At 38.0% G+C, this 26,959-nt stretch overlaps 1 protein-coding gene and 1 long non-coding RNA gene across 2 annotated transcripts in view; one reads left to right on the top strand and one right to left on the bottom strand.

Annotated features, from left to right (window-relative positions):
- The window catches only part of LOC105710817 (uncharacterized), a 39,193-nt gene extending 15,593 nt beyond the window's left edge, over positions 1-23,600 (top strand). The window contains exons 2-3 of the long non-coding RNA XR_010345613.1: positions 14,336-14,402; positions 22,918-23,600. This is a non-coding gene — a long non-coding RNA (uncharacterized LOC105710817). The remainder of the gene's footprint in view (positions 1-14,335; positions 14,403-22,917) is intronic.
- Positions 1-25,927, bottom strand: part of COLEC10 (collectin subfamily member 10) — a 45,658-nt gene extending 19,731 nt beyond the window's left edge. Inside the window, exons 1-3 of the mRNA XM_064384539.1 lie at positions 25,649-25,927; positions 2,686-2,757; positions 1,216-1,287 (exon numbers count right to left, since the gene is read on the bottom strand). Of these exons, the coding sequence (XP_064240609.1) occupies positions 1,216-1,287; positions 2,686-2,757; positions 25,649-25,796 (292 nt within the window). The 5' untranslated portion in view covers positions 25,797-25,927. The remainder of the gene's footprint in view (positions 1-1,215; positions 1,288-2,685; positions 2,758-25,648) is intronic.
- Positions 25,928-26,959: the final 1,032 nt, after the last annotated feature.

Raw genomic sequence — 26,959 nt, 5'->3', positions numbered from 1 at the left:
AGTTCTCCTGCCTCAGCCTCCTGAATAGCTGGGACTACAGGCAAGTGCCACCACAGCCTGCTAATTTTTACATTTTTAGTAGAGATCAAGTTTCACCATATTGACCAGGATGGTCTCGATCTCTTGACCTGGTGATCTACCACCTTAGCCTCCCAAAGTGCTGGGATTAGTAGGCGTGAACCAGCCCTCTAATTCTTTTTGAGAAAGTTCTATCTTCCTGAATAGTCTTTGAATCTCTTGCAATAAAATTTTATTTTCATTCAGTTTTATATCTCTGAACTAAGAAAAACAACGCTTGCTTAAATTACTGAATATTAGAAGCAATTAGAACCTGCTACCACATTGTGGGGCTTTGTGAGAGGAGGATAAGGAAGGAATGCTTAGACAATCCAGAGGAGACTATCTCTGTTTTCTAATATTCAGGCTTTAGTGATGTATAAGGTCAGGACATAAGACTAAGTCAATGGGTATTCACATACTTGCTTCAAGTTTCTATCCTGTTAATACATCATAGTCACAGAATTTTTGGTTACTCCACTCAGATTAAAAAATAAAATTTTACAGTCTTCTGCCTACTTTGTATTTTATGAATAATCATGTATCAATAACTTGTAGCCAACCAGTAGATCCCAGGAGATAATTCAATATAAAGACTGTCAGACCTTGATGCTTGATTCTGTTTCTGAAATCTTGTTTCATTTTGTTCTAAATACTTTTTTTTTAAGCTGTGAGATACGTTGCTTATACATGGAAGAAAGAGCCAAACTATAAAGACAAAGAGAATTCATATTTTAAAAGAAGAAAAAGGAGATATTTTCATGGTACAAAATCTTAAAACGATTAAAGGTATCCTCAATTTGCTTTATTTATTATTTATTTTAGAGACAGGGTCTTACTCTGTCACCCAGGCTGGAGTGCGGTGGTGTGATCACGGCTCACTGCAGACCCCAACTTCTGGGCTCAGACGATCCTCACACCTCAGCTTCCTACGTAGCTGGGACTATAGGTGTGTGCCACTATGCCCAGCTAATTAAAAAAGAATTTTTTTTTTTTTAGGTACTGGGTCTTGCTGTGTTCTCCAGGCTGGTTTTGAATTCCTAGCTTCAAGGTATCCTCCCACCTTGGTCTCCCAGTGTTGGGATTATGGGTGTGAGCCACTGCACCGGTCTCAATTTGCTTTGAATTGCTACTGGAGAATAGTAAGATGCAACTTACCCTTCTTGCCGATGGGTCCAGTCTTACCAATATTGCCCTGATCTCCTATGTCGCCCAGTTCTCCTTTAATTCCTGAAAAGCAAGCATGTCATCATTTTATCATGAGGTTTTATCTTCCCTTCAAATGTGGCTAACGTGATATTCACTTGAAAGAAATATCAAAAAGTGTATTCTACCTGTGATATCTAATATGTAGCCCATGCTATATTATCTATTTTAACAGAGCTATAATGTATGTATTAAAATTAAAATGCGAGAGTTTGAATATATACTATGGACATGATGATATTAAAATACTTGCTGATGTAGTATTTCTAGAATGACTGTGGCAGAGGATGTTTAAAAGAAAGGTAAGAGAAGGGCAAGGTGAAAGTATTCTTGACCCGATTCTGGTTTTGTTCTCCTCAAGCTCCATTTTGTTTTCCTTCTGGAGTTCTATTTCTTCTCTTTTTTAAAACAAGATTTGACAATCGTGCCACTTAAAAACAGGGCAGGGAACATGCAATCATAAAACCTAATGATCAAAGAAACATCAGACATGGTCCTGCTGAACTTTCATCCAAAAAACTGTGGTCAGAAATCACTGAGTTCTTCTAACATTATTTCTTTTTATAAAAATCTAAAAACTATTTGCCAATTAAAAATCTTTATTTTATAAGAATGTTTTTGTAATTGACATACATGTTTATAGATAGGGTTAAGTCAGCATTTTCCAAATTGAGGTCTCACAGGTCTGTGAATCTCTCTTCCTTTTAAATTATTCAAGATTTTAAAATAAGTGGTCTAGGGCAGCCCTCTTGCAGCAGCGGGCGAGAAATATTTCAGGGGTTCAGAAGGTGCGCACATACCCATCACAAACCAGAAGCTATATTTTGGTAAGGCTCATGCCCGGCTTTGTGAGTGAAGACACTTCCTAATCACCTCTGTGTTACTCTCTTCATCTTTGATCCCACTCCTCCCATACTCCCACCATTTTTCCACTGTGTTATTCTTTTGTGTTAAAAAAGGAGAGAATGAAAGAAATAAAGAGATCTTGGGGAAAGGTGAATAGATCAATGTATCAGGTAACTCTTTCTGTTTCTTTTACTCTTCCTCCTTAAGCTCTATGCCAGCTAAAAAAATAGTGCTTAGCATTGGCTTCAGAAGGAAGCCAACTTCTGTGTTCACAACTGTGAACATAGCTCTATAACTCATCGTTTCTTAAATATTCTTAAAGACTGCTTTTCCCTGGGGCTCCCAGTGTACCACCCCAGCCAGCCCTAAGAATGTAACTTGAGAAACTTGTCAGTCTTGTTGACAGGTAATCTCAGAGGGGCACTCAGATGGTGACTTAATTCATGTGTGAAATATATTTCAGCCATCACTGGGGCAGAGGGCATTGTGAAAGCTGTTAATTTCCGGGGCAAGGGCCAGGAGAGAGAGAAGAGCAATTATGATATTAACATGTCAGTTTCATATCATTTTAGTTACCTTTTGGCCCCATGGGTCCCACTTTTCCATGCGTTCCCTCTTCTCCTGGATCTCCTTTCTCACCATCATCTCCTTTTGAAACAGAAAATGAGAGTGAAGCATATCGAATAGTAATATGAGCCCATTCTCCCAGGGTAAGGTGGACATGGTTACAATCCTTCCCTCAGCTCAGCACTTGCCTCACAACCTGGCTGGGAGTATGGGTGTGTATGTTCACATGGACTTGACACTCAGGTGAAAGGAAGAAACTTCCAGTATATTTGATGTTTTACTTTTCTCCACATTCAACTGTATGTGTGAAGAAGTATTTTTGTTGCTGAATTGAGATGTTTGGCCTGACAAATCTTTATTCTTGCTGTAGAACTAGGAAATTCTGGATGGACAATAGACATAAAATGTATATATACACATACACACACATGCATAACTTATTACTCTCTGACTGCATGCTTGGGAACCCCAAAATTGTAGGCATGACCTAGGAAGCTAGGAATGGAAAAGCTGCAAAGCAGTTTTCTGTGAGCAGCAACTCTCTTAATCATAGGCAAGTGTAGCTCCAGATCTTGAAGAATTAAGGATTGAATGAATGGTTTAATGAACAATGCCCAGACCGAAAATCAGGCGTCTTGGATTTTAGTACCATGTTAGTCACTGACGGGTTGAACAAATCTTCAATAGGCCAGTGACTGAGTTTATCGACTTTGGACTAGGACAGATTTGACTGAAGCCTCAGATCCACCACTCACTATCTGGAGAAATCTGAGTGCAAAACTTCCCTCTCTGTCTTGCTTTTCTCTCCAGCAAATTGATCTATAACACCTACTGGAGTGGGCTTTTAAGAAGTTCAAATGAGACAATAGACACAGAACACTGAGATACAATCAGTGCTCAGCAATGAGGTTGTTTTTCTTCTTTCCTTTATGCTTCCTTTCCTAAATGTAGGGATAGAATCTGCTCTCCACACCTCACTCAGTTGATTTAGGATCAACAAGGTGAGCATGTAAATGTGCTTTGAAAACAAAGTGCACAACACGGACGATATGCTGACCAGATACCTGCATTATCACTACAGCAATCTCAGGGCGTGAAAGAGCCCTGTCCAGCAGCAGAGGAAAGGAGGAGAAACAAAACCTTCTAAAGACAAAAATGAAGTTCTTGGGATTAGACGATTTGAGTGAGAGAAAGTTGTGATGTTAATGGACTTAAGCACTACCAGAAATTTTTTCTTTTAATTTTTTTCTGAGTGCAGAATGTTGAAATTTTAAATGAAAGCAGGCATAATATATGGAAGAGTTGGATTCCCAGGTTGTGAGATTGATCAAACATTGGAATACTTTACAAGGGAAGCTATAGATGCTTCCTAGGATGGCAAAAAAGAATGCACAGGTGATATCTGTGTTCAGACCAGAGAGGAGAATTGGGTGAACTAGATGGATGACTTCCTTTCTTCCTGCCTGCCTTCCTGCCTTTCCCTCCTCCTTCCCTCCCTTCCTTCCTTCCTTTTCTCTCCTCCCTCCCTTCCTTCCCTTATTCTTTCCTTTCCTTCCTTCCCCTCCCTCCCTCTCACCCTCTTCCCTGCCTTCTTGCCTTCCTGCCTTTCCCACCCTCTCTCCCTCCCTTCCTCCCTTCCTTCCTTCCTTCCTTCCCTCACTCCTTCCTTCCCTCACTCCTTCCTTCCTTCTTTCCTTCCTTCCCTCCTTCCTTCGTTTCCTTCCTTCCTTCCCTCACTCCTTCCTTCCTTACCTCCCTCCTTCCTTCCTTTCCCTCCCTTCTTTTCCTTTCCCTCCCTTCCTCCCTTCCTTCCCTTCCTCCCTTCCTTTTCTTCTCTGTTTCTCTCTTTCTGACAGTGTCTTTCTCTGTCACCTAGACTGGAGTGCAGTGATGTGAACACAGCTTATTGCAGCCTCAACCTCTTGGACTCAAGTGATCCTCTTGTAGATGGCATTTTTCTAGCTAAAGTTAACAGCAAGTGTCTATTGAACAATTATGTCTGCCAAGCACAAGCTAAGAACTTGATATGTAGTCATTATATCAATTCCAGGAGATGGAAACTTATTGCTCCATTTTATGAATGAAAAAAAAAATGAGACTATGTGGTTGTTTGCCTATTGTCATAGAGCTTGTTAGGAGTCAAATGAGGATTCAACAACATATACGTGTCTATCCCTCTAGATTCCTCGTGGTATACAGCTGTCCCTTTTGGCCTAGGTTCTGTGACTCTTAGCAGATGGCGAATTTTACAGAATTTGGCACTGTACCAAATTTTTCATGGAGAAAAGGGGAGCTGCAGAAAAAAATGATAGTTTCTGTTTCCTTTTAAACAAGAAAGATAGTGGGAGAAAAGAAAAAAAACCCAGCTTATTACTTAATGACTTTATTCACAGGAAACGTATCATTGGGGATAGGATAGCATAACTGAGACACCACTTTGCCATTCACTGAGGGACTTTGGGAAGTCTTTTAACTTTTCTGAGCTTTTTTTCATGTATTCATAGAATAGACAAAAATCACAGTTTTTTTTTCCAGAGGACTTTTAGCAAGGGTAAAGCTAGAAAAGTATTTTCCTTCAGGAAGCCCTTTCTAACACTCCCAGACTGGGCTAAATTCTCCTTCTAATTATCTTTGTTGCCTAAAGATATCACTTTATACCAAATGTATCAGTATACCTCCACTTATTTGTTACATCTCCCTGTGACCAAAAGCATTGTGGGAGCATATGTGATTTCTCCTAGCAGCTCCAGAATTTAGCACAGTGCCCGGCTCCGGCGTTTAATAAATGTAGTTGAACTGAGTATACTTTGTGTGAACCATAAGACATTCTACAAATATAGTAATAGCGTTTATCGAATACTCTGTGCCAAAAATGTTCTTAGCCCTTGACACACAATCTATCATTTGATCCCCACAGCAAACTTTGAGATGGATACTATCCTTCGCTCCATTTTACAGAAGAGGAAATGTGGTCACAGAGAGGTTAAGTAACATCCAGGGTCACATAGCTCATAAGTGGTAAACCCAGGATTCAAACCAGGGGCATTTGTCTTTCAAGCTCATGTTCCGAACAAGCTGGATGATTTAGAACAAATTCCTGCCTTAGCATTTCTGGGTCTTGGATTGCTTTTCTGTACAATGGGACTAATGATGCATGTCCTGCTCGTGAAAAGGCAAGATCAAAAACAAGCATGTGTGTGAAGGCCTTTGAGAATCAGAAAGCCACACAGATGTGAATTATTGGTGTCATTATTCTTTCTCCTTCCTTCTTCCCCTTCTGTAAGCTTTCCCATTCGTTTTCAAGCAAGTGTCTAACTGGAGGCAGCTGGGTGGGTGACTTAGTCATCTACTGCTCCCTGGTGGTTCTGATGGAGCTCTTGAGGGTGAAATAGTATTATTTATTATTCTTTGATCCGTGTGACTGCATCCCAGCGTGGTGGTCAAGCAGGCTGCTGGCAGAAATGAAATAAACAAGTTGTGCCCTTGCCTTTGGTGTGGGTCCTGGGTTTGTTTGATCTTGGGAACTTGCTTTAATGAGAACTGAAAGGAGATGTAAAAGCAAGTTTGTGATAGGGCCCCCCACCTGCCTCACAGTTGTTTTTATCTTCTTGGTGACATTTCATTGGATGAGTAGGACAATTTAGACTATTTTACGTCATTTAGAAATAGCCACTTGTATTTGAAAATTAATAGCTGTAAAAGCTATTATTTTCACTTGTATTTGAAAATGGCTATAAAGCTATAAACTGAAATAAACTAATTTCAATTTTACAAAAATTATTTGCTTTTCTCTACCTGCCATCCCTAAGCCACCAGCAGAGTTCAAACAGAGTGCACATTTGACCACATTTTCTTATACAGGACCTTTTCCCCCCAATTAGTAAAAAGTCTTTTAAAATTGAATTCTAGTTGAAACTCAGGCTAGTATCCTTTACTCAAAGGAAATACTTATTAAAAAGCAGTGAATTTGTTTTGGAGATGCTAAAAATAATTAACTAAAATCCTTTTCCCATTGTCAAAACAATCTTATAGATGGGGAAGAAGTTGTTAGTAAACTTTCTCCTGATCAGCCTTAGAATTGAATGGGATAGGCCAGGTGCAGTGGCTCACACCTCTAATTTCAGCACTTTGGGAGGCCGAGGTGGGGAGCATTGTTTGAGGTCAGGTGTTCAAGACCAGCCTGACCAACATGGTGAAACCCTGTCTCTACTAAAAATATAATAATTAGCTGGGCGTGGTGGTGGGCGCCTGTAATCCCAGCTACTTGGGAAGCTGAGGCAGGAGATCACTTGAACCTGGGAGGTGGAGGTTGTAGATTGTGCCACTGTACTACACTCCAGCCTGGGTGACAGAGTGAGACTCCATCTCAAAACAAAAAAGAATTGAATGGGATAGGTGATATGTTGTGCTTTCTTAACAAGGCAAAAACTTCACCCTAAAATATATCCTTCTTACCCTGACTTACATCTTCTTTCCATCTATGCCAATTGCATCCTCATTCTTAGAAAGTTCAGTAGTCATCAATTATTCCCCATGTCTCTCACATACATGACATGTACCAGTAGAGTCATAAAACAAACGACTCCCTAGTATTTTACTTCTCCAATCACAACCTCATCACTTCACTGAAATATTCAGGCCTCATTGGGACCTGCTATTGTTTGCCTTCTCTCCATTCACCCATTTTACCATTCCATTGGTGTCTTCAACTACCCAACCTGCCTACTCCTGCCTATCCTGAATTCTTTCAAGTCAGCCACTTCTGCACAGCTTTCCCTAAGGCAAAGAGAGTGCACTGCCTTGGTTAAGAGTACTCTGAAACAAGTCATTTCATTTCTTCAAGTCTCAGTTTTCTCACATAAATGGAGAGAATAATCCCAATCTCATAGGATTGCTGTGGATTGATGGAGATAATGGATGAAAGTGTTCAACACCATGCCTGGCTCATTTGGTAAACTCATCAGTTTCTGCTTTAATGAGAATAGAAGTAGATAAGTGGTTATTTCTTCCTATTCACTACCTCAATCTTTATTATATAATCATTGTATAATGATTATATCTTTACTCTTTTACTTGGCTGTGTGGTTTTTGACCCTTTATTGTAAAACTTTTCATATAATTAAAGATAAATAAACACCCATTACTGAGATTTACCAATTAGCGTGTTGTCATTGCTTCATATATTTATTTTTGCTATTTTTTTAAAAAAGTAAATTATAGATATGAACATAAGTACTTCAGTAAGTGTTTCTAAAGGGTAAGAACAAACTCCTATGTAAACTATATTATCATTATACAAATCTTGCTTTTAATGCGCTGTAGGCATTTGAAAAAGTGACCTTCATAGGGTCCTGTGATCTTGTTCATCTCAAACCCACATTGCTGTGCTATATATAATCTCATATAAGGAGGAAATGAGCACTTAGAAGAGAAGTAGAAATTCAGAGGGTAAGCCTAAGTCCTTTGAAAACAAATCATGACAAATAATTCCATTTTCTCTTCTGAAAGGACTAATAGATCAAGAAACTGCCTTGGACAGAGTGGTTGGAAGAAGAAAAATTTCCACTGGTTATTCACAGAAGGGAGTCGTTCCTGGAAAGGTGGGATGACATATTGATGAAGCCCAGGGGAGAGTGCTAACCTTGCATATTCAGGGGTCAAGTCTCAATCACATTTCTTACTAGCTCTGTGAACTTAGCCATGATATTTAAACTCTCAGTGCTCCATTTTCTCACCCATAATTGGAAATAACTAGAACACCCACCTGTTCTAGAGTCTCCCTGACTCTGAGATCACTCTGAGGCCCATGCTACTTTGATTCACTTTTATAGCTTTGTGATGGAAGTTTAGGGGGAAGCTTTCATTGTATTTCTTTTAATAAAAGCATAAAAAGCAAGCAAGCATGGATTCTAAAGGAAGACTGATTTACAGACATTATAGGTTTATAACCATCATTGTTGTGAGGCAGGTTATCTGTGGAAAAAGGAGGCCCAGACCCTGGCAACCTTGCTCAAGAACAAATAAACAGTGTACTTCTCAGGAATGGAAAAATATGTTTACATGACAGTGGGGCAGGGGTCTTCCAAGAGATTTTTCTGATATTCTATCTAATATGGTTTGGCTGTGTCCCCACCCAAATCTCATCTTTAATTGTAGCTCCCACAATTCCCACGTGTCAAGGGAAGGACCCGGGGAAATATAATTGAATCATGAGGGTAGGTCTTTTCCATGCTATTCTTGTGATAGTGAGTAAGTCTCAAGAGATCTGATTGTTTCACAAAGAAGAGCTCCTCTGCACACGCTCTCTTTTCGTTCATTTTTGCCTGCCGCCAAGTAAGATGTCCCTTGTTCTTTCACCATGATTGCGTGGCCTTCATAGCCATGTGGAACTGTGAGTCAATTAAACCTCTTTCCTTCAAAAGTGACCAGTCTTGACTATATCTTTATTAGCAAGCTGAGAACAGACTAATATGGTATCCTGACCATCAGTTTGCTGATAGCAATACTGGAACCACCGGGTGCGATGGCAGTGAGGAGACTGCCCAGTGCCTTTGGGGCTGTGCTTGCAATAAAGAAAGAGTTTCCTGGAAAGGCAGTCTGCAAAAGAGGGAACCGGTGACTCAGAAAGACAGATGTTTTGGTAATTTACCCCAAATGTGCCATCCACATAGTGCTTTTTCCTCTTGCCCTTTGGCTTGTTTGAATCTCACAATTATGTATTTAATTCTCAAAGAAATATGTATCTGTAGCTGTTTGTTGACACTAATACAGATGATTAAGGAAAACAGCTGATCTTTGGGGAAGGGAGCTACCAACACTTTATACACACACACACACACACACACACATGTACACACACACTATATATATATATTATTTACAGGGAAAATTTTCAGGGTTTACAGAAGAGTATGTGATTGGTAGTAAGAGACAGAATGTTTATGAAGAAATTGCATTTTCTTTTTCCTTTACATTTGAACTTCTTCATAGTTTAAATATACCGTCTTGAGATGGCACATTCCTACAATTGAAGAAGGGGTCTTGAGATCCCCTAAACTTGCATACCCAGTTTTTTGGATATTGTAATAAAAAAAAAGTATTATGACGAGAAAAAAAAATATCTTATGATGAATGTTCAGGAAAAAAGATTTTTCACATAAAACAATTAGTGCTTTTCCTAACACATTTAAAGTGTTCAAAAATATTGTTTATTATGGGCTTAAAGTGGGGTTATAGTTTAAAAAGAACCATCTGCATCTTAGTCCAAAGGAAACTATGTGTCTTTAAGAAGAGCTAGCTCAGGAAGAATCTTATAAGAAAGATAGCAACTCTTTACAAAGATGCAATTTGCCAAGGAACTCCACCTTTAAGAATCATGTGTGTATTAGCAGACAGGACACTCATTCAAATTCTCTCTGAAAGCTCAGCGCAATGGACAAAATAGGAATTTTATAGTCACACGTACTTAGGCTCACCTCCTGAATTTACTAGATAACAGCTCTTTAATCTTATACTAAATAATTTATACTTATATTTTAATGTAATAGATAATTTAATTGAATAAATAATTTAATTTTAATAATTTCATTAAGTAATTTGTCAAATTATTTGATAAATTATTTAAACTTACATTAAATCTTATACTAAATAATTAACCTTCCTGCTTTAGTTTCCTACCCTGGAAAGTGGGGATGATGACCCTTTTCTCAGGGAGTTACCTAAAGATTAAGTAAGATTATGGATGGTAAAATTCATCAAAGAACTGCTAGCATGGAATGCGCTCTCATTGATCCATAAATACTGCATGCATAGTGAGCATTTTTTGATTTCATTTTCTTGGTATCCACTCCCTGTGCTTCAGGTAACAGCTCCACACTTTTCTGTAGGAAATCAACTTACTCATTCTCAATCCATATGGTTTAGACCGTATCCATAGGAATTCGTTCAGCAATTCACATGTGACCCAGTAAAAGCCCACAATCTCATTTGAAGGATTTTATTTAGAACTTTCAAAAATGGAGACTTGTTCTTTCTGCAGGAGTCTCAGAAAGGATAGACTATCATTGAAAAATTCAAATCTATTTTGACATCATGAAGAGAGAATCCACTTTACAGTCAGTACAGGGGAAACCAGAACAATGTGAAGACTCAGCCCAGAACACCTGACTCAAGCAGGTGTTCTGAATCCATTCCTGTTACATTCCCCTTCTCTTCTCCGTGTGTTTGGTTGACCAGCATAAGTTTGGTTTGTGTTGACTTCTTTCACTTGCAAACACAAGTTTCTTTACTAATACAAATACTTGATAATGATTAGGAGAATAAGTTTCCTTCCAGGAAGAGGTCAAAGCCTCAGGAGAAGATGAACAAAAAAGCAGATAATTGCTATGATTAATGCTGAGAGTCACTGCTATGGGAGCACAAAGGAGGAAACACCTACCCTATCTGCCCACACTTAAAACTCTCCACTATTCTTTGTCAGAAAGAAGTAAATAGGATTCTTTAGAATGATCTCCACCAGAATAAACTTACGTCATAAGGTAAGTGCAAAGAAATAAACAAGAATACAAATTTGTCCTTATATGAGGGCAGGCTGGTGCTAAAATGTCTTTGCCTACAGGAATTTTGTCTTCTGTTGAACTCTACGTACCTTGTCAGTTCAGCTCACGTGTTACCTCCTCTCCCAGGGAGTCTTCTCAGTACAGACTTTCCTGCCTCCATCTCCCTCTTCAACAGTCAGAACTAAATTAACTCCCTTGAGGGTAATCCCCTCTCACTTTATAGCATCCCATCGTATTGTGTCATAGGTGATGAGACAGGTCAGGGATGATAGACTGTTAACTTTATATTCCTAGCACTTGGCAGAGAGTCTGAGAAGCAGTAAATAGGTGATTGCTCAATAATTGTTTTCAAAACAAAAGGAGTAACATTCTTAAAGACAAGGTAGATAAATGTGAGCTTAATGACAATACAGTCAAAAGAGTTTGTAATTGATTGAAATGTCTTTCTCAATAATGGCTGATTAATGAATTGACTCCAGTCTGCTGGGAGGCCTGTGCTGATGGCCTATAATCTCATAAGGCAGCCCAGGAGGCAAATACACACACCACTGCCTCTACTGCTTCTGCCCACCCCGTATTCTTGTTTCTTCTTCTAATTTACCTTTGTCTCTCAATATTGCAGTCATGCTCTAATTTCCAAGGCTCAGTACCTGAATCAGCTTCCTTACTCTCATCTTGATTCTTAATCGTCTTATGTTCACTCTCTCCTTTTCCCCCATCCCTACTGCCATTATTTTATGTCTTCCAGTCTTTGTGCTGTAACCCTGTTCCTTACAAGTGATTCCTAAAGATTTTCATTGATGTATCTCAAGTGCCTGGAATAGTGTCTGTTCAATAATTAGTTCTTGAAATATTGGTTTCCTGGAATCTGAACTTCACTTTTCCCAACTATCTTGCAAATTAATCTTTATTAAATCATATTTTCATCATATTACTGCCCAATTCAAAATGTTTCAATAATTCTTCTGTGTTTCTAGGCCACTTCAAACTAATTAGTATGTGAACCATCACAGGCTGGCATCAATTGAACTTTCCCACATTATTTTCTGACATTCTGATAAATGGCTCATTTAATTTATGTGCCCAGGAGTTTCTCTGCTGTATAACTTTCTATTCCTGTCCAACCTGTTTATTCATTGTTCATCAAAATGTTTTCGTTCCTACCTCTATTGAAAAATAATTATTTTCTTCATTTGCAATTAGTCTGTTTAGAGAAGAAGCTAAAAGTCATAAAAGGAAAGATAGACATATATAACATATGAGAAATTTAAAGTTTTTATATGGTAAAATATTTTACATAAATATACAAGGTTTATAAATGACAAGGGAAAAATCAAACACTAAGATAAGAAATTATTAATATTCTTAATATGCAAAGAGCTTTTGAAAATTGCTTTGCAAAAAAGAAAATAAATGAAATAAAAAGATCTAAGAATTTAAGCAATAAATAATAGATGAAAATGTCCAGACCATTAAAGAATATATGTGTATATGTATGTGTATAAATCTATATCATATATTTCATCATCAGATTCACATCCAAAGATGCTTTAAATGCAGAGAAATAAATGTTATTATTTATTTTCTTGGCTATGTAAACTGCTACAACATTTCTGGAAAATAATTCTCAATAATGATTAAAATAAAGAACACGCATACCCTAATTTGCCTTAGGGAGCCTGTTATAAGAGTAACTGTAAGAGCAAATGGATACACAAGAATGTTTGTAGTGGCAAAAACAAAAACTAAACAAACTGAAAGTGTATCATCATGGGACTGATTAAAAATAAAAGGATTACAGTAACTTTACGATGATTATAATTATATTCAAAATACATTATACTGATACTAAATATAATAAGTTAGCAAAAGCTCTTGGATCTGAATGAGCTCCATGTTACATATAGAAGGTTCTTTAGAGAGTATTATATCTGCATATGTATGACATCATTTAGAGAAAGAAGGAATAAATAGAATTGAGAGAAAAGTATTACTACCAATCCATTAATGATGGCTACAGGGTAGGAGAGGGTTCAGAGAGGGAAGGGTGATAGTAAAAAGAGATACCATTAGCTTTTTCTTTACATCTTCATTTATACATCCTTACACATGTTACATGTTACAATAAGCACAGAACACTCTTACAACATAAAATATAAATAATAAATGATATAAATGGAACTATGGCTCTTTCTCTCTTTATAAATCCTACTCATGAGTCCCGTATCAAGTTAAATTCTAATTTCTCTAAATTTACTGATGGAATTATGTGCTTGGTAATTCGCCATCTGGTTCCTTGTTACTACTTTCTAATTATTGCCTTGGAGTATTATTTAAATAATGCAATATTATTTCACTGTTTGTATTAATGTCAAATATTTAATTGAAGTGTAAGTTCCTTGTGATAAGAGCAGATATTCTACACTTTGTTCTTGAGTGTTGTCCAGAAACTCAATTTGCATACTTGTTTGTTCGTTGGCCAATTTTTATTGCATTTCTACCAGCTACCAAGCTGCGTTTCGTCCTAGGGATACAGGACTACCTTGAACAAGGTATGATCTATGCCCAACAGTTTGGTGGGGTGGGATGAGACACTAGATACAGTCTTACAAATGAGTAGGTTACTAAAGGGAAATTGCAGTGTATTTTCTTGCCATCCAACAAGCAAGGCTTTGGAAAGATCAGTGACACAGGAGTCAGGAGACGGCTTTTAACTCATCTGTATTGCTTTCTCCCAAAATGACAAGATAAAGTATCCAACGAGAAAACAAAATGAATATTTTTCTATATTAACATGCTAAACAGATGCAAGGAAACACAATATGTAAGGAATTTAATTTATCTAATAACAACATCAATGTCAATATGGATAATCACTAATATTTATGGGGAGCTTACTGGGATCCAAGCGAGGTCATTGATGGTCATGAGTATTATCTCAGCCCACCCCTTAATTGTGCCCCATCAATTCCAGGGGCCCATGGACTTCATTTCCCCTTCAGCTAGTTCCTGTGCAACCTAGCAAAGAAGACAACTGAGGATTTCAAGAATCCTACAGTCTCTCTTATTTGAATTACAAAGCATCTTCTTTTTGTTTTCAGACTTACTTGGCTTAAAAAGAATTATTACTTGGAGCCTGCAATTATTTTGCAGTCATTGCATGTCTCGGTAAGTAGGTTGGTGGGGGGAACTAACATTGTACTTAATGAAAAATGCAACATTAAGGTTTGTTAAGCAGGTTTCCTTCTGCCTTCACATATCATTCATGATTAAAATACATTCTCAGCCAGGCCCATAGAAGCAAAAACAAAGAGAAATCTGATCAATCCGGGACTAAGTGGTATGTTTCTGCATTGCAATGCAGTTGTTAAGAGCATAGGATCTGGGATCAAAGTATCACTGACAGGGTATGGGACTTTAGCAACCCATTTAAATTCTTTAAGCCTCAGTTTGCTCGTCAGTAAGTCAGAATAATGAAGTGCCTCCCTCACAGGGTTGTCGTGAGGAGTAAATGTGGTCATGAACATGAAGAGCTTAGAAGGGTTCTTAGACGATAGTGAGGGCTCCAGAATATTACATTATCACATTATACCAGGAGCATTCAAGGGGCTATGTGGAATTTCTAGTCACTAGATATTGAAGAGGTACAAGGAAGCCTCTTTGAGACCTTATCCTGTCATGCAGATTTGTAACATCATGGTTTGTGTGTGTGTGTGTGTTTTCCCAGAGCAGATTTATGCTTTTGGCATTTAAACATTCACAACACTTTGTATATGTAATGTACACTATTCTTTGTAAAAATTCATTTAAATACAAAGTGAGTTAGAAACAAATTTAAGGAAAACGAATAGTATTGTTACTAGATGTAAGTTATTAGGTTAGTGCTAAATTAATTGCAGTTTTTGCCATTACTTTGCATAACGGTATTATTATGTATACCAACATCTCAATCTATGAACATCTCGAGTATCTATAAAAATGGCAGTACCCTCTTTAATAATCATCAGTCATTACATGAGACAAAATATAAAACCTGTAAGTCAAGATGATAGGTTATGTGATTAGCTTTTCTAGAAAAATAATGCCTAAGAAATATTTATGATGTCTATTTCCAACTGCCTGCTGGAATTTTCAATTGATGTTCACAAGCAACTCAAACACAATTAGGAAATCATAATCTCCCAATTTTACTTCTGAAATACCTCTCTAATGCACCCCATTCTCTCTATTCCAACAGCTCAATTCAACTCTTATCTTATGTCCTAGTAAGACTTGGTCTCTCTTCAGCCCTGCTTAGAGATTTATCTGTCTAAAAAGCAATCTAACGTTGTTCTACTCAAAGACTTCCATTGGCTTCTCTGGTTTAAACTATCACTTAGTTGACTGGATCAGATACAAACAATCTCACAACTTCTGCAAAACAACTATGAAAATTATATGGGGAAGAAAAAGAAAACCCAATATACAATGCAAATTAGGTTAGCAGAGGACATAGTTTGGATATTTGTCCCCTTGAAATCTCATGTTGAAATGTAATCCCATTGGAGGTGGGGCCTGGTAAGATGTGTTTGAGTCATGTAGGAGGATCTCTTATGAATGGCTTGGTGCTCTCCCTGTGGTAATGAGTGAGTTCACGCTCTCAGTTCACACAGAATCTGGTTGTTTGAAAGAGGGTGACACTATCCTCCTTTCTTTGGCTCTTCTGCCATGATTGTACATTTCCTGAGACCCTCACCAGAAGCAGATGGTGGCACCACACTTTTTGTAGTCTGTGGAAGCATGAACAAAATAAACTTCTTTTCTATATAAGCTATCCAGTTTAAGGTATTCCTTTATATTACAGCAACACAAAATGGATTAATGCGGCAGACACATATAATGAGTTTTTATTTATGTTGAAGCCATTGGAGCTTAAAACAAACAAACCAAAAAGTAATTCTGTGTTCTACCCTATTAAAATGTCAAGCCTATCCACTTAAAAGGGGGCAGGATAACACTTGGTTCCTCCTCCCTTGGACATCCTTTGCTCTAAGACTCAGAGTCTCTACTAACCGGAAAATTGAGTCAATAACTTTGTTGCACTGGTGGTGTTTTTTGAGACTATAGAATACCATGCTCTAACCTCTCATTCCCCAATCATTTTTCTATATCCCTAAAATTAAGACAAGAAAGGATATAGAAGAGGCAGTGATATGATGTATTTTAGGAGATTATCTTCTTATTAACAAGGCCCTGTGGGCAGATGCTGGGACACCTTGGCAGTTGAGAAAGCTTGCATACACTCATCCGTTCAGAGTTAAAATATCAGAGAATCAGAAAGAGGGAGCAAAAACACCCTTACATTGGTGCCATTAGGCCACAGTAGAATAATACCAACATGGTATTGTCTCCCAAATCATGGGGAGACAAAAAAAAAATCATTCTCTACCCAGGTTAATCAAAATTTTGAGCTCATTTTAATTTGAAAAATAAAATGTCATCTTAAGTGTGCTCCAATTGAGGAAAGCAGGTCATATCTCTTGGCTTTGTACATTCGATGTGAGCTTTATTTCAGAGTATTTGGTCTGTGTCTGTGGTCTAGCACTGGCTTTGCCCCAAAATCATTGGTGACATCGTCTAGCTCTGTTCTTTAAGTGAAACATGGTGCGAGGGTGACACTGATAGATAGGTTCCAGAGACTTTCCTTTGTGGGGTGTCAAAGTCCCCCCGACCCACGCACATTTCGTTGGGGGCTTTCATTTTTGTCTGAAATATATTGTCACACTTGCTACCACACTGCATCCCTCAACTTCCCATTGGACATATGGACCTCCTTCTTTCGATTGTCCTGTCATTTGGTCACCCAGCATGTGGTCTGATGCAAGAAAGATGACTTTTGGCTCTGACTGGCAAAATCTTTTTCTAAACCCTGGTTCATCTCAGGCCAGGCAGAACAATACTACCCAAACTATTTTTGCATGGGCACAGTGGCTCAGGCCTGTAATCTCAGCACTTCAGGAGGCCGAGGCAAGAGGATCATGAGGTCAAGAGATCAAGATCATCCTGGCCAACATGGAGAAACTCCATCGCTACTAAAATTACAAAAACTAGCTGGGTGTGGTGGTGGGCACCTGTAGTTCTAGCTACTTGGGAGGCTGAGGCAGGAGAATTACTTGTAACCGGGAGGAGGAGGTTGCAGTGAGCAGAGATCGCGCCACTACACTCCAGCCTGGAGACAGAGTGAGACTCCATCTCAAAACAAAACAAAACAAAAACTATTTTGACTATACTCAATGTTATGTCTTGCACATACACATCCCTGGGTAGCATCAAATAAATGACCTCAAAATCTAAAAGCTCTTGAATTCAGGTAACAATGAGTTATCTCTTTAAAGAATTTTGTGTCCTCAGCAAATCTAGTCTGTCTTATTAAGATATAGCTGATTATTCCTGAGATGACATTATCTAGGGTTCCTCTCTCATAGTTAGGGAAGTAGAATGCGCCCAGAGTTTCTCCTCAGAAAACCTTCTCACAGCTGTGTGGGCAAATCACATGTAAGAGCATATGCTTTATTTTCCTTCTCCTTAAAATAAGGGTGATGATCCTTATAGGTATCAGTTGAGCTAAAACAGAATAATGGATGAAACTTCATAAGTTCTAAAAAAAGACTTCTGTTCATATAATTTGTTTAACAGATACAAGTATCTCCATGTGACCACAAAAGACCTAAACTGATTCTTCCAGAGCTGTCAAATCAAGATCATAGTAATAAATTTGGAAAAAAAAAACACATTATTTAGATGCTACTTTACTTGAGTCTGTCAGAATTTTACTGTGTATATGTACAATTCTTTTCTAAAAGAGCAGAGAAAGCTATAAAATATAATTTAAAGAACTGTATAAAATTATTGCAAATCCAATAGGCAATGCAAGAAAAAAAAACAGACAAATTGGTTATGGGTTGAAATATCATGAAGGAATATGAATAGTCTAATCAAACCATGCTAACAGAGTTACCAAGTTTCTACAAGTAGAATTCTATAAATATAAACAAGAGGAGTAAGAGAGAAAGAGAGGATTCGTGCCTGGCCTATATATCATCAATGACCCAAGGCCAATGGAATAGCCTGCCTAGATGGCATAGACAGTAGCTAAAGGAAATATTTCCTAAAGGAAGAAGAAAGAACAATAAACAGGAAACAATCTCATTCTCCCTTGGGTTTTGCTATCCCATGGTTTGCTCTTATTTACAGAGTCCCTGAGGCTACTTCAAGTGCTGTACCAGGAGCTTTACATGGCCTAACTCATTTTTCCTCACCACAACCCTTTGAAGAAGTCACATTATTATCATCCTCATGTTACTAATGAGAAATCTGAGGCTCAGTTTTCACTCATGTAATCCCCATGGTAACCCTAGGGGTATTTTGCACGGTTATTTCCATTGTACTAATAAGGAACACCAGGCTCACTTGGAGAACTACAGAAAGGAAGCAATATCAGTGAAGAGAAGAGGTGGACTCAAGTTTGTGAGCTCTTGACAAATAAAAGTTGACTTTGCAGGAAGACGAAAACAGGCAGAAAACTGAGATAAGTAGCAGAAAGGAGTAGTCTTACCCTGGTATATTTCTATTTGTGGAGCTGACTTTACAATCTATGAGACTTTCTTTAGGGATGGGGGAGAGAGACGGCTTATGGTAACAAACAGTAGTGGAGACTAATGAAGGAAATGATAGCTAAGCTATATACTAAACATGTTTTGATTTTCAAAATAAGCATTTGAGATGCACAATATGATCTCCACTGTATTTTTAAATTTTTAATTTTTGTGGGTACATGGTAGGTGTATATATTTGTAGAAGATATTTTGGTACAGACATACAGTGTGTAACAATGACATCAGGGAAACCTGGTATACTCAAGCTTTATCCTTTGTGCTACAGTGTAATTATACTCTTTTAGTTATTTACAAATGTACAGTTAAATTATTACTGGTTATAGTTCCCCTGCTGTGCTGTCAAATACTAGGTCTTATTCATTCTTTCTATGATTTTTGTACCTATCAATTGTCCCCATGTCCCCCCACTCCCCTTCCCAGACTCTGTTTATCATCTTTCTATTCTCTAGCTCCACAAGTTCAATGTTTTGGCCATTTTATAGATGAAGACATTGAAGCTTAAGGTCATATAGCTAGGTAAATGGCAGAGCTCAGATTAAAAAATATACATATACAAAAGTCCATGATATATAAATATAAAAGCCCATGAGCTTCACGTTCATGCAAGTGTCTATTACTATGATGTCTACTAGTGATTAATACATATTCAAATTTTTATGTAAGAGAGTTGGAGAGAGACATGGCTTATTAAATTCATATTAAAATGAAACAAATTATTTTTTATCATTACCATTTAGTACTACTTCCTGGCTCATCTTTACCCACACTTTTATTGACTGGAATTTTATTCTTCCCTTCCTGACTTAAACTTGAAATGTCTTCTTGATATCTACCTAAAGGAAAAAAAGAGATTAAAAATTGTTCTAAATATTGATGCACTGAAATATAAAAGTTAAAAAAAATCATTAAAAATATCGGTCTGTTCTTATCCATAAAATACACGTTAAAACACATAATGAAAGAATCTAGTGAACTGATACAATTAATAAAATGTTTTGGGAAAATGCCTAGTTGCTTACCCTTTCTGACAGTCACCAGAAAAGAATCAGCAACTTAACTTGTATTAAGGTAACTGAGCTAGAATAGTTCTGTGTCATGTTTATACATTGATCTCATGGAACTCCTTTTCTAATGTTAATTTGTAAAACCAACTAACCATTTTATGCTTAATGAGAATGATATAAGGTGAGGAAAATGATGTAACATGGTAGAATGGAACAATGGCTGCTCCAAAAATCTGGAATCTGAGTTATAGTTCTAGCCCTGCAACCAATTAGCAGCTGTGTGACCTAGAACAAGTTATTTTACCTCTCTGGTTCTCAGTTTTCGCAAAAGTAAAAAGAACTGGAGTTAAAGCAAATTATCTCTGAGAGTGACTTTACAAGGTAGTAAGACTTCCAGTTTGAGTATGAAAAAGATCCGAACTTTCCTGGGTATATCTGCCTATCCATTTGGGGAAGTCGCAGAATGTCCTATTTGTGGGGCTGAGAGGTATCTTGGGAAGTAAAGTTGTGTCAACTGCTGGGATCCAGAGCCATGTCCAGTAAAATAGTGGATGGCCAAACAGAAGTCTGTCTTTCAGTTTTCTGAGAAAGAAATTGTCCTAGAGGACGGAGTGAGTGCCGTAAGACTTTACTCATGGCATAGCCTCTCTCATCAAAGAGGAGCGGCAACTGTGCAGAGCTTGTATTGTCTGACACTCAGGTGTGTGCCCTGCAGTTCCATGGGGACCAATGGGGCTTTAAGTAAAGACTAAAGTAGCCATTTCCTCTGGCCCCATAAAATACTGAGGTGCCATCAACACTGTGTAGGGGCCTCTCTGGCTTGTTAGTGGGTTTATCAGGTTGATTGGAACAGAGGGCCCAACGAGACCTGAGGTAAGGGTTAATTCGCCTCTTCTGGCTGTGTGGCCTTGAGCTAGTGACTTAATCATTCTTACCTCAATTTCTTTACATGTCCAATGGGAATGATAGTCTTTTTTCTCAAAAGTCCATTGAGATAACAAAGTCTTCTTTCTGAAAGTCCACTGAGATAATAAAGTCCTTTTGCTAAAAGTCCATTGAAATAATTAAATTTAAACATGGTTATAAAGCACTCGCACAGTGCTGGGTGAATTGTAGCTACTCAATGTGTGCTAACAATCTTGCTCCAGCCACCCTGTTGGATGTGACATGCTGAAAGGGAAAGAGCTTTGCTCTGCCTTGTGGTCGCATCACAGGCCACACATGTGGAGGAGTCATGATGGTTACCCATGGAAATCAGTGTCCTCAGAAGCATCAGAAATGCTTCCTTAGTGAAGGAGGCAGCAGTGTGTTAGTGACTAGGCAGAGACAGGGGCACCTGGGAAGCAGAGGCACTGCTGTAATTAGGGGAAAAGCAGTGGCCCCTACCAGGGAGGTTCTTAGGTTGTTGGAGAAATGGCACAATGGCCATGGACCCCAAGAGCAGTCCTTTTTTGGGAGCACGTGCAATAGTTTTTAGGAACTTCAGGACATACTTAGAGGATATTTTGAGAGAGTTGTGTTAATAGCTCAAGATCTCAAATTAAAATTTGGGGGTCTTTCATGGAAAATTTGGGTAAATTCATTTAATCAAAAATATGTATTGAGCACCCACTATGTGTTGGGAGCTCTTCTAGGTTTAGAAAACCATGCTCAGCAAGAAGGACTGGTATCCTCATCCATTTGGGAAACTTGCATTCCAGGACTGACTATACATGCATCAATACACAAGAGATTTTCACTTAGTAGTGAGCCTGTGAAAATAAAATACTTTGAGAACTATGACAAAGATTACAGGGGTGGTAGGCAGGGCCTTGCTGCACAGAAGGCATTTGAGCTAAGACCTCCATGAGGAGAAGAAGCTATCTTTGGGAACATCTGGGTAAGAGTGGGCCAGGCAGAGGAGGGATCAAGAGCCAAGGTCTCGAGTCAGGATGGAGAGCCAAGACCAGCATGCCCACTGAAAAGCAGAAGTGAGAGATAAGTTTGAAATGATGTAGGAGAAGCTGAGAGAAGCCAGTTGGAAAAAAAGACACACACAAAAAATTTCATTGAAAAAGCCCTACTAAAAAGCTAGCAAACATCAAAATAAGCAATAGGGTGAAATAACATTATTTCCAAACAAATTAATGAAGTGATGTAGTTGATTATCGAGGAGGAGATACATCACTACTTGCAGCATATTTTAGTACCTAAGACAGTGCCAGGTTGTGAGGTTGCGTGATGCCATGTTCTTAGTCCTTAGACCTTGTACATTGTTTTAATCACCAAATGTGACTGGTGGACTGTATTTTCAATCTTGATATATAATTAGTATAAACTAGTGGATGTCATGAAGTGATACTGAACTTGGAGCCAGAAGGTCCAGGGTCAAGTTCAAGTTGCAAGATTCCACCTGCTGGAAGACCCTGGGCACTCCCCTTGGCCCTACTGAAATTGTTTCCTTAGGTCTAAGTTTAAACAAATTGCTACGACAGAGAGAAACTACGGGAATTAAGCAAGACAATGATTTTAAAGGTCCTTGAAAATTGTAAAGCATCATCCACATTTATTGTTTAAAAATAGTTTTTTAACATTTTTTGTTTAAAACTTTTCTCTCTCTTGCTTCCTTTGCATCTAGCTCTTATTTTTCTTTTAAATTTTGTACATATTGTATCACTGTTGTTTTCAAGGAAAACCACTAGAGGTCAGAATTTCATATAAATTGTTTAAAGAAACCACTAAGATGTGGGAGGAGGAAAGGCGGTGGGAGGGAGGGAGAAAGTGGGGAGGGGAAGGCAGGGGAGGGGAAGGGAGAAAGAGAGAGAACATTTCATTTTCCTACTAGGTAACAAACAATACGTTTAAGACATAACAAGAAAAATAATAATGGCTTGCAACAAAGAAGTTTTGATCTTATTCTCAAAATTGTTACTTAACAGACTTAGGGAGGGAAGGAAAAGATAAAATAGAATTTGTTAAAATTTTTATTGATGATGTCTACACAGCTTAAAGTGCACATTGATTAACCTATAATTCTTAAAACAGGTCTGAGATGAAGGCTCATTTTGCAAATGAAGACACTGAAGTGTAACAGATGTAACAGCATGCTGAAGACAACAAGATTGACTCCAATGTCTTTCTTTCCACTAAACTACGTCTGGGGAAATAAGACTTTAAAGATAATATCTGTATATTGGTCAATATATTCTATGATTGGTTAGCATTCCTGGGTTTTCATAAACGGCATTCTGCAATTCTAAATAATGTATTTAGTTTTCACTCTCCCAAATGAATTTAGGGAAAATTCCTTTCACATTCTGTTTCCCAGAGTATCTAGAAATTTCTGAGCACTGTGCTGCTGCAGTGCTAGTAAATACAGTAATGAGATGACTAGCCAAGGAGAAAAGTATTCAGTCTAGCTTGATCTTAGGGAAAAATATTGAAAAATGTAATAATCCAGTCCTTTAAAACATGGACTTAGCATCATACTATTTTTTTTTTAATTTTGTAAAGCTAAATATACACATCTAGCTTTTTTGGGAGTAGGGAGGTGTTGTCACAGTATTCATGAAGGAACAAGGTGGAGAAGATGACAGCATATATATATATAATTATTTTCAGAAAAAAATATAATTTTATATATATATATAATTTTTTTTTGCGATTGGATCTCTGTTGCCCAGGCTGAAGTGGCATGATCATGGCCCATGTAGGCCCAACCATCTGGACTCAAGCAATTCTCCTGCCTCAGCCTCCCAAGTAGCAGGAACTACAGGTGTGTACCACCACACCTAGCTATTTTTTAAAAAATTATTTAAATTTTTTGTAAAGATAGAGTCTCCTTATTTCACCCAGGCTGGTCTCAAACACCTGGGATCAAGTGATTCGCCTGCCTTGGCCTCGCTAAGTGCTGAGATTACAGGCATGAGCCAACACACCTGACCAACTGTTCATATCTTGAGAGAAGGTATCATGTCTTGGTTTCTGCTGTAGCCATATCATCCAGCATAGTGCCTAGAGCAGAGGAAAGGTAGTGTTGGATATGCTTATGTTGCTTTAGCTGCATTTAGGTGTGTAGGGAATTTGCAAAGAAAAAGGATAAATTAACTGGTGCCGACCTCAAGAGTTTGTAATCTAATACAAAGCTTGATATGTAGATGCAAGAGCTAGGACAGGTTACTTATCTTAGATTCCAACCCCTAGCATCTAACATGATGTCTGGAACTTAGTAGGTACCAGTACATTCCAGAATCATGGATTTCTTTTATTATTATTATTATTAAGAATAAAATTTAGAGTCCATTTGAAGCAGTTTCCAGGCTCCAGATGAAGGGGAAATCATATTCAAGAACATAACAGACTTAGTTCTAGAACCCAGAGTTCTAGAGCTCTGCTTCCCAAGTCTCTCTCCACAGGAGCACTCACTCCATTTTGTCACACTCTGGCTTGTAATTATCTCATAACGTCTGCACACACTCAGGAGGAAAGTTAATGAGATTTCCATTGTTTGAAATCTTAACAGGGTTTCTAATGGGAAAGTGGGAAGGGAGAAGTTTTCTATTAGGTAAAAAAAATAGTGCTATTCTCAAATGGAGTCTCCCATTTGCAGGGATAAGAAAAACTTAAATTTTCAATACCTCCCATGACACCCCAGGAATAATCTAAAGTTTCCCGCACTCTAAGGAAAGTTCAGTAATGGTTTTAAGTAAATACTTTATTTCTAATCAAAACTTGTTTTCTGAACATTTGCCCTCACCTTATTCATTTATTCACCCAAGAAATTATTTGGAAGCTCTAAGGTCTCATGGTTCCTCACAGCATTTATTTTATCATATCAAAGGTTAAAACTTGGATTGCAATCTTAGAGGAAAATTAATTCAGTGATTAAGAAAAACGCACTTTAAGCAATACACATTTAAATAAGTGACAAGCATGGGGCAACGTATTTCTGAATTTTTTTTTTTTTTTTGAAAAACCTTCCTTCCTACTTAAAATTTTAAGCAGCTGCAATTCTTCCACCCTATAGCCTAGAGAAACAGCATGAATTACTAATAAGGGAGCACCAATCTGCAGTGCAGTGACCAGTTTCAGAACAAAAGGGTAAAAGCTAAAACCAGAAAAAAATAGATTTTGTATCTACTAGTTGCTTAAAGCATATTTGGACCTTGGCTCTACTTGAGAACATTTTGCAATATTCTACCATTCTTCCGCAGAAGGTATTTGGCCCCAAAGACTATACTTCCAAATAAAGAAATGTTCATTTATATACTACCTTCAATACTTGACGAAATGTTTCCATCCTCTACGTTGGAACTCGGGATCCCATTAACTTATGAAACATATATTTAAGTTTTCTTTTACTGACCTTTTGCCTAAACAGTTTTACCAGCAACAGTATTAGAAAGGAGGAGAATAAAAACAGCCAAAGAATAGAGATGCTTTTAAGGGAGGAAAGGATTTCTGAAGACTGATGCCTGGATTGTGCATCTGCCCCTGGAACAGAATGTAACAGGGAATTTCCCCCTGCCCTGGGTAAGTTCCCTCAGATCCCTGTCCTGGGATTCCCCCTCCCAACATCCTCTTACCTAACGTCAAGGGAGAGTTTTAAAGAAGTAACAGACCAGATATGGAAAATCCCGATTTTCCAAAATAGAATGAAAGTGGGAGGAAACTAGAGAGGAAAGAAGAGAAAGTCATTGAAATCTAGGAAGGGGTTTAGAGATGAGGGAAGAGATCATATTTGTTATACATGAAAATTGTGGTTTTCTTTCCTCACCTTTGGGTCCTGGTGAAATTGTGTGTGTTGCACAGACTTCAGCGGTAGGACGGCTATTGATATCCAGACCCAGACTCTGAATTTGCAAAAGAAATAGTACCAGGAGGATAAACTGTTTTCTTCCAAGCAAAGATGCAAAGCCATTCATTGCTGTGGTTCCTCAGAAAAGGGTCTCCCAGAAATGCCAAATAAACAGCTTTATTTTAAATAAAACCTCCTGCTTCTGGGAAGAAAGGGAAGTATTTGGAACACACATTCCAAAAAGGCCTACAAAGACAGGAAGGAAGCATACCCTAGATTGTTTATTTTCTCAGTGTTCCAAATGGACCATACATTGTCCAGACTGTTTATTTTCAAGTGACAATAGTTTATTAAAAATTATCTCTGAACTCCAGTGTGAAGGTCAGAAGAAACATCCCCAAGAGCAAAGAAGAGACAGATGCCTTCTGCTGAGTACTTGAGCTGACAATTTAATAGACTATATTGCATTTAAACACTGAGTTTCAGAAAGGTTGTGAACCAGAGAGGTCTTCAGTTAGCAACATGTTATGCAAACACTATGCATGGTTTTGAGATTTTCATAAGGTGATATTTACTGCCTGCTTGTGCCTGTTGGACACTAATGCTTCCAATGCCTTCCTTGACCTTATTTCTCTCTCTTGCTACCAAGATTAGTCTTTTGTGATTAAATTTGAAAGGAAAGAACAACCAGCATTTTTGTGAAGCAACTTGGTGGTAAGCATTAGGAATATTAAAATGTTTATAACCTTTGGCCCAGTTTACAGCTTTTAGCCTTTCTGGTACACTATCTCAAAGAGATATTCTGAAATGTGGGCAAAGCTTCTTTTGAAGAGATGTGGCAGAAAGAGGAAAGGCCACCAATTGCTTAACAACCTGTTAACAGTGGCCAAATTATGGTAAATAGAAATTTACGAGAGGGTATGGCATGGCAATTTTATTAAAACGGTGTTTTCAGCAAGTTTTTGATAAAATAAGGGGGGAAGCTTATGGTATTATGTTTCATAAAAAGCTCAATAGATTTAGATGTAGAGTATGTAGATCAGATATAGACATAGATACAGATATCAGGATCTCTATCTATTCCACCAACATATAACCGGTACGAATAGTCTAGGCAGAGTAAGATACGGAGGATTGGAACCAGAATCACGTACGTTGGAGAGGCCCCTTACCTTCTCCATTCTTGAACAGGCATGTCAACTAAGAGTTAGGTGGAAGGGATTTTGGACCTGCTTTCCCAGAAATTGGAAAAGAAGGACCTTACAGATCCGATACAGACTGACTGCTGAA

The sequence above is a fragment of the Aotus nancymaae genome, unplaced genomic scaffold, assembly GCF_030222135.1.
Source record: "Aotus nancymaae isolate 86718 unplaced genomic scaffold, 86718_ANA_hifiasm-v0.15.2.pri h1tg000036l, whole genome shotgun sequence".
Lineage (NCBI taxonomy): Eukaryota > Metazoa > Chordata > Mammalia > Primates > Aotidae > Aotus > Aotus nancymaae.
Note: the sequence above shows the minus strand (reverse complement) of the source record. Positions and strands in the feature narration are given on the sequence as shown.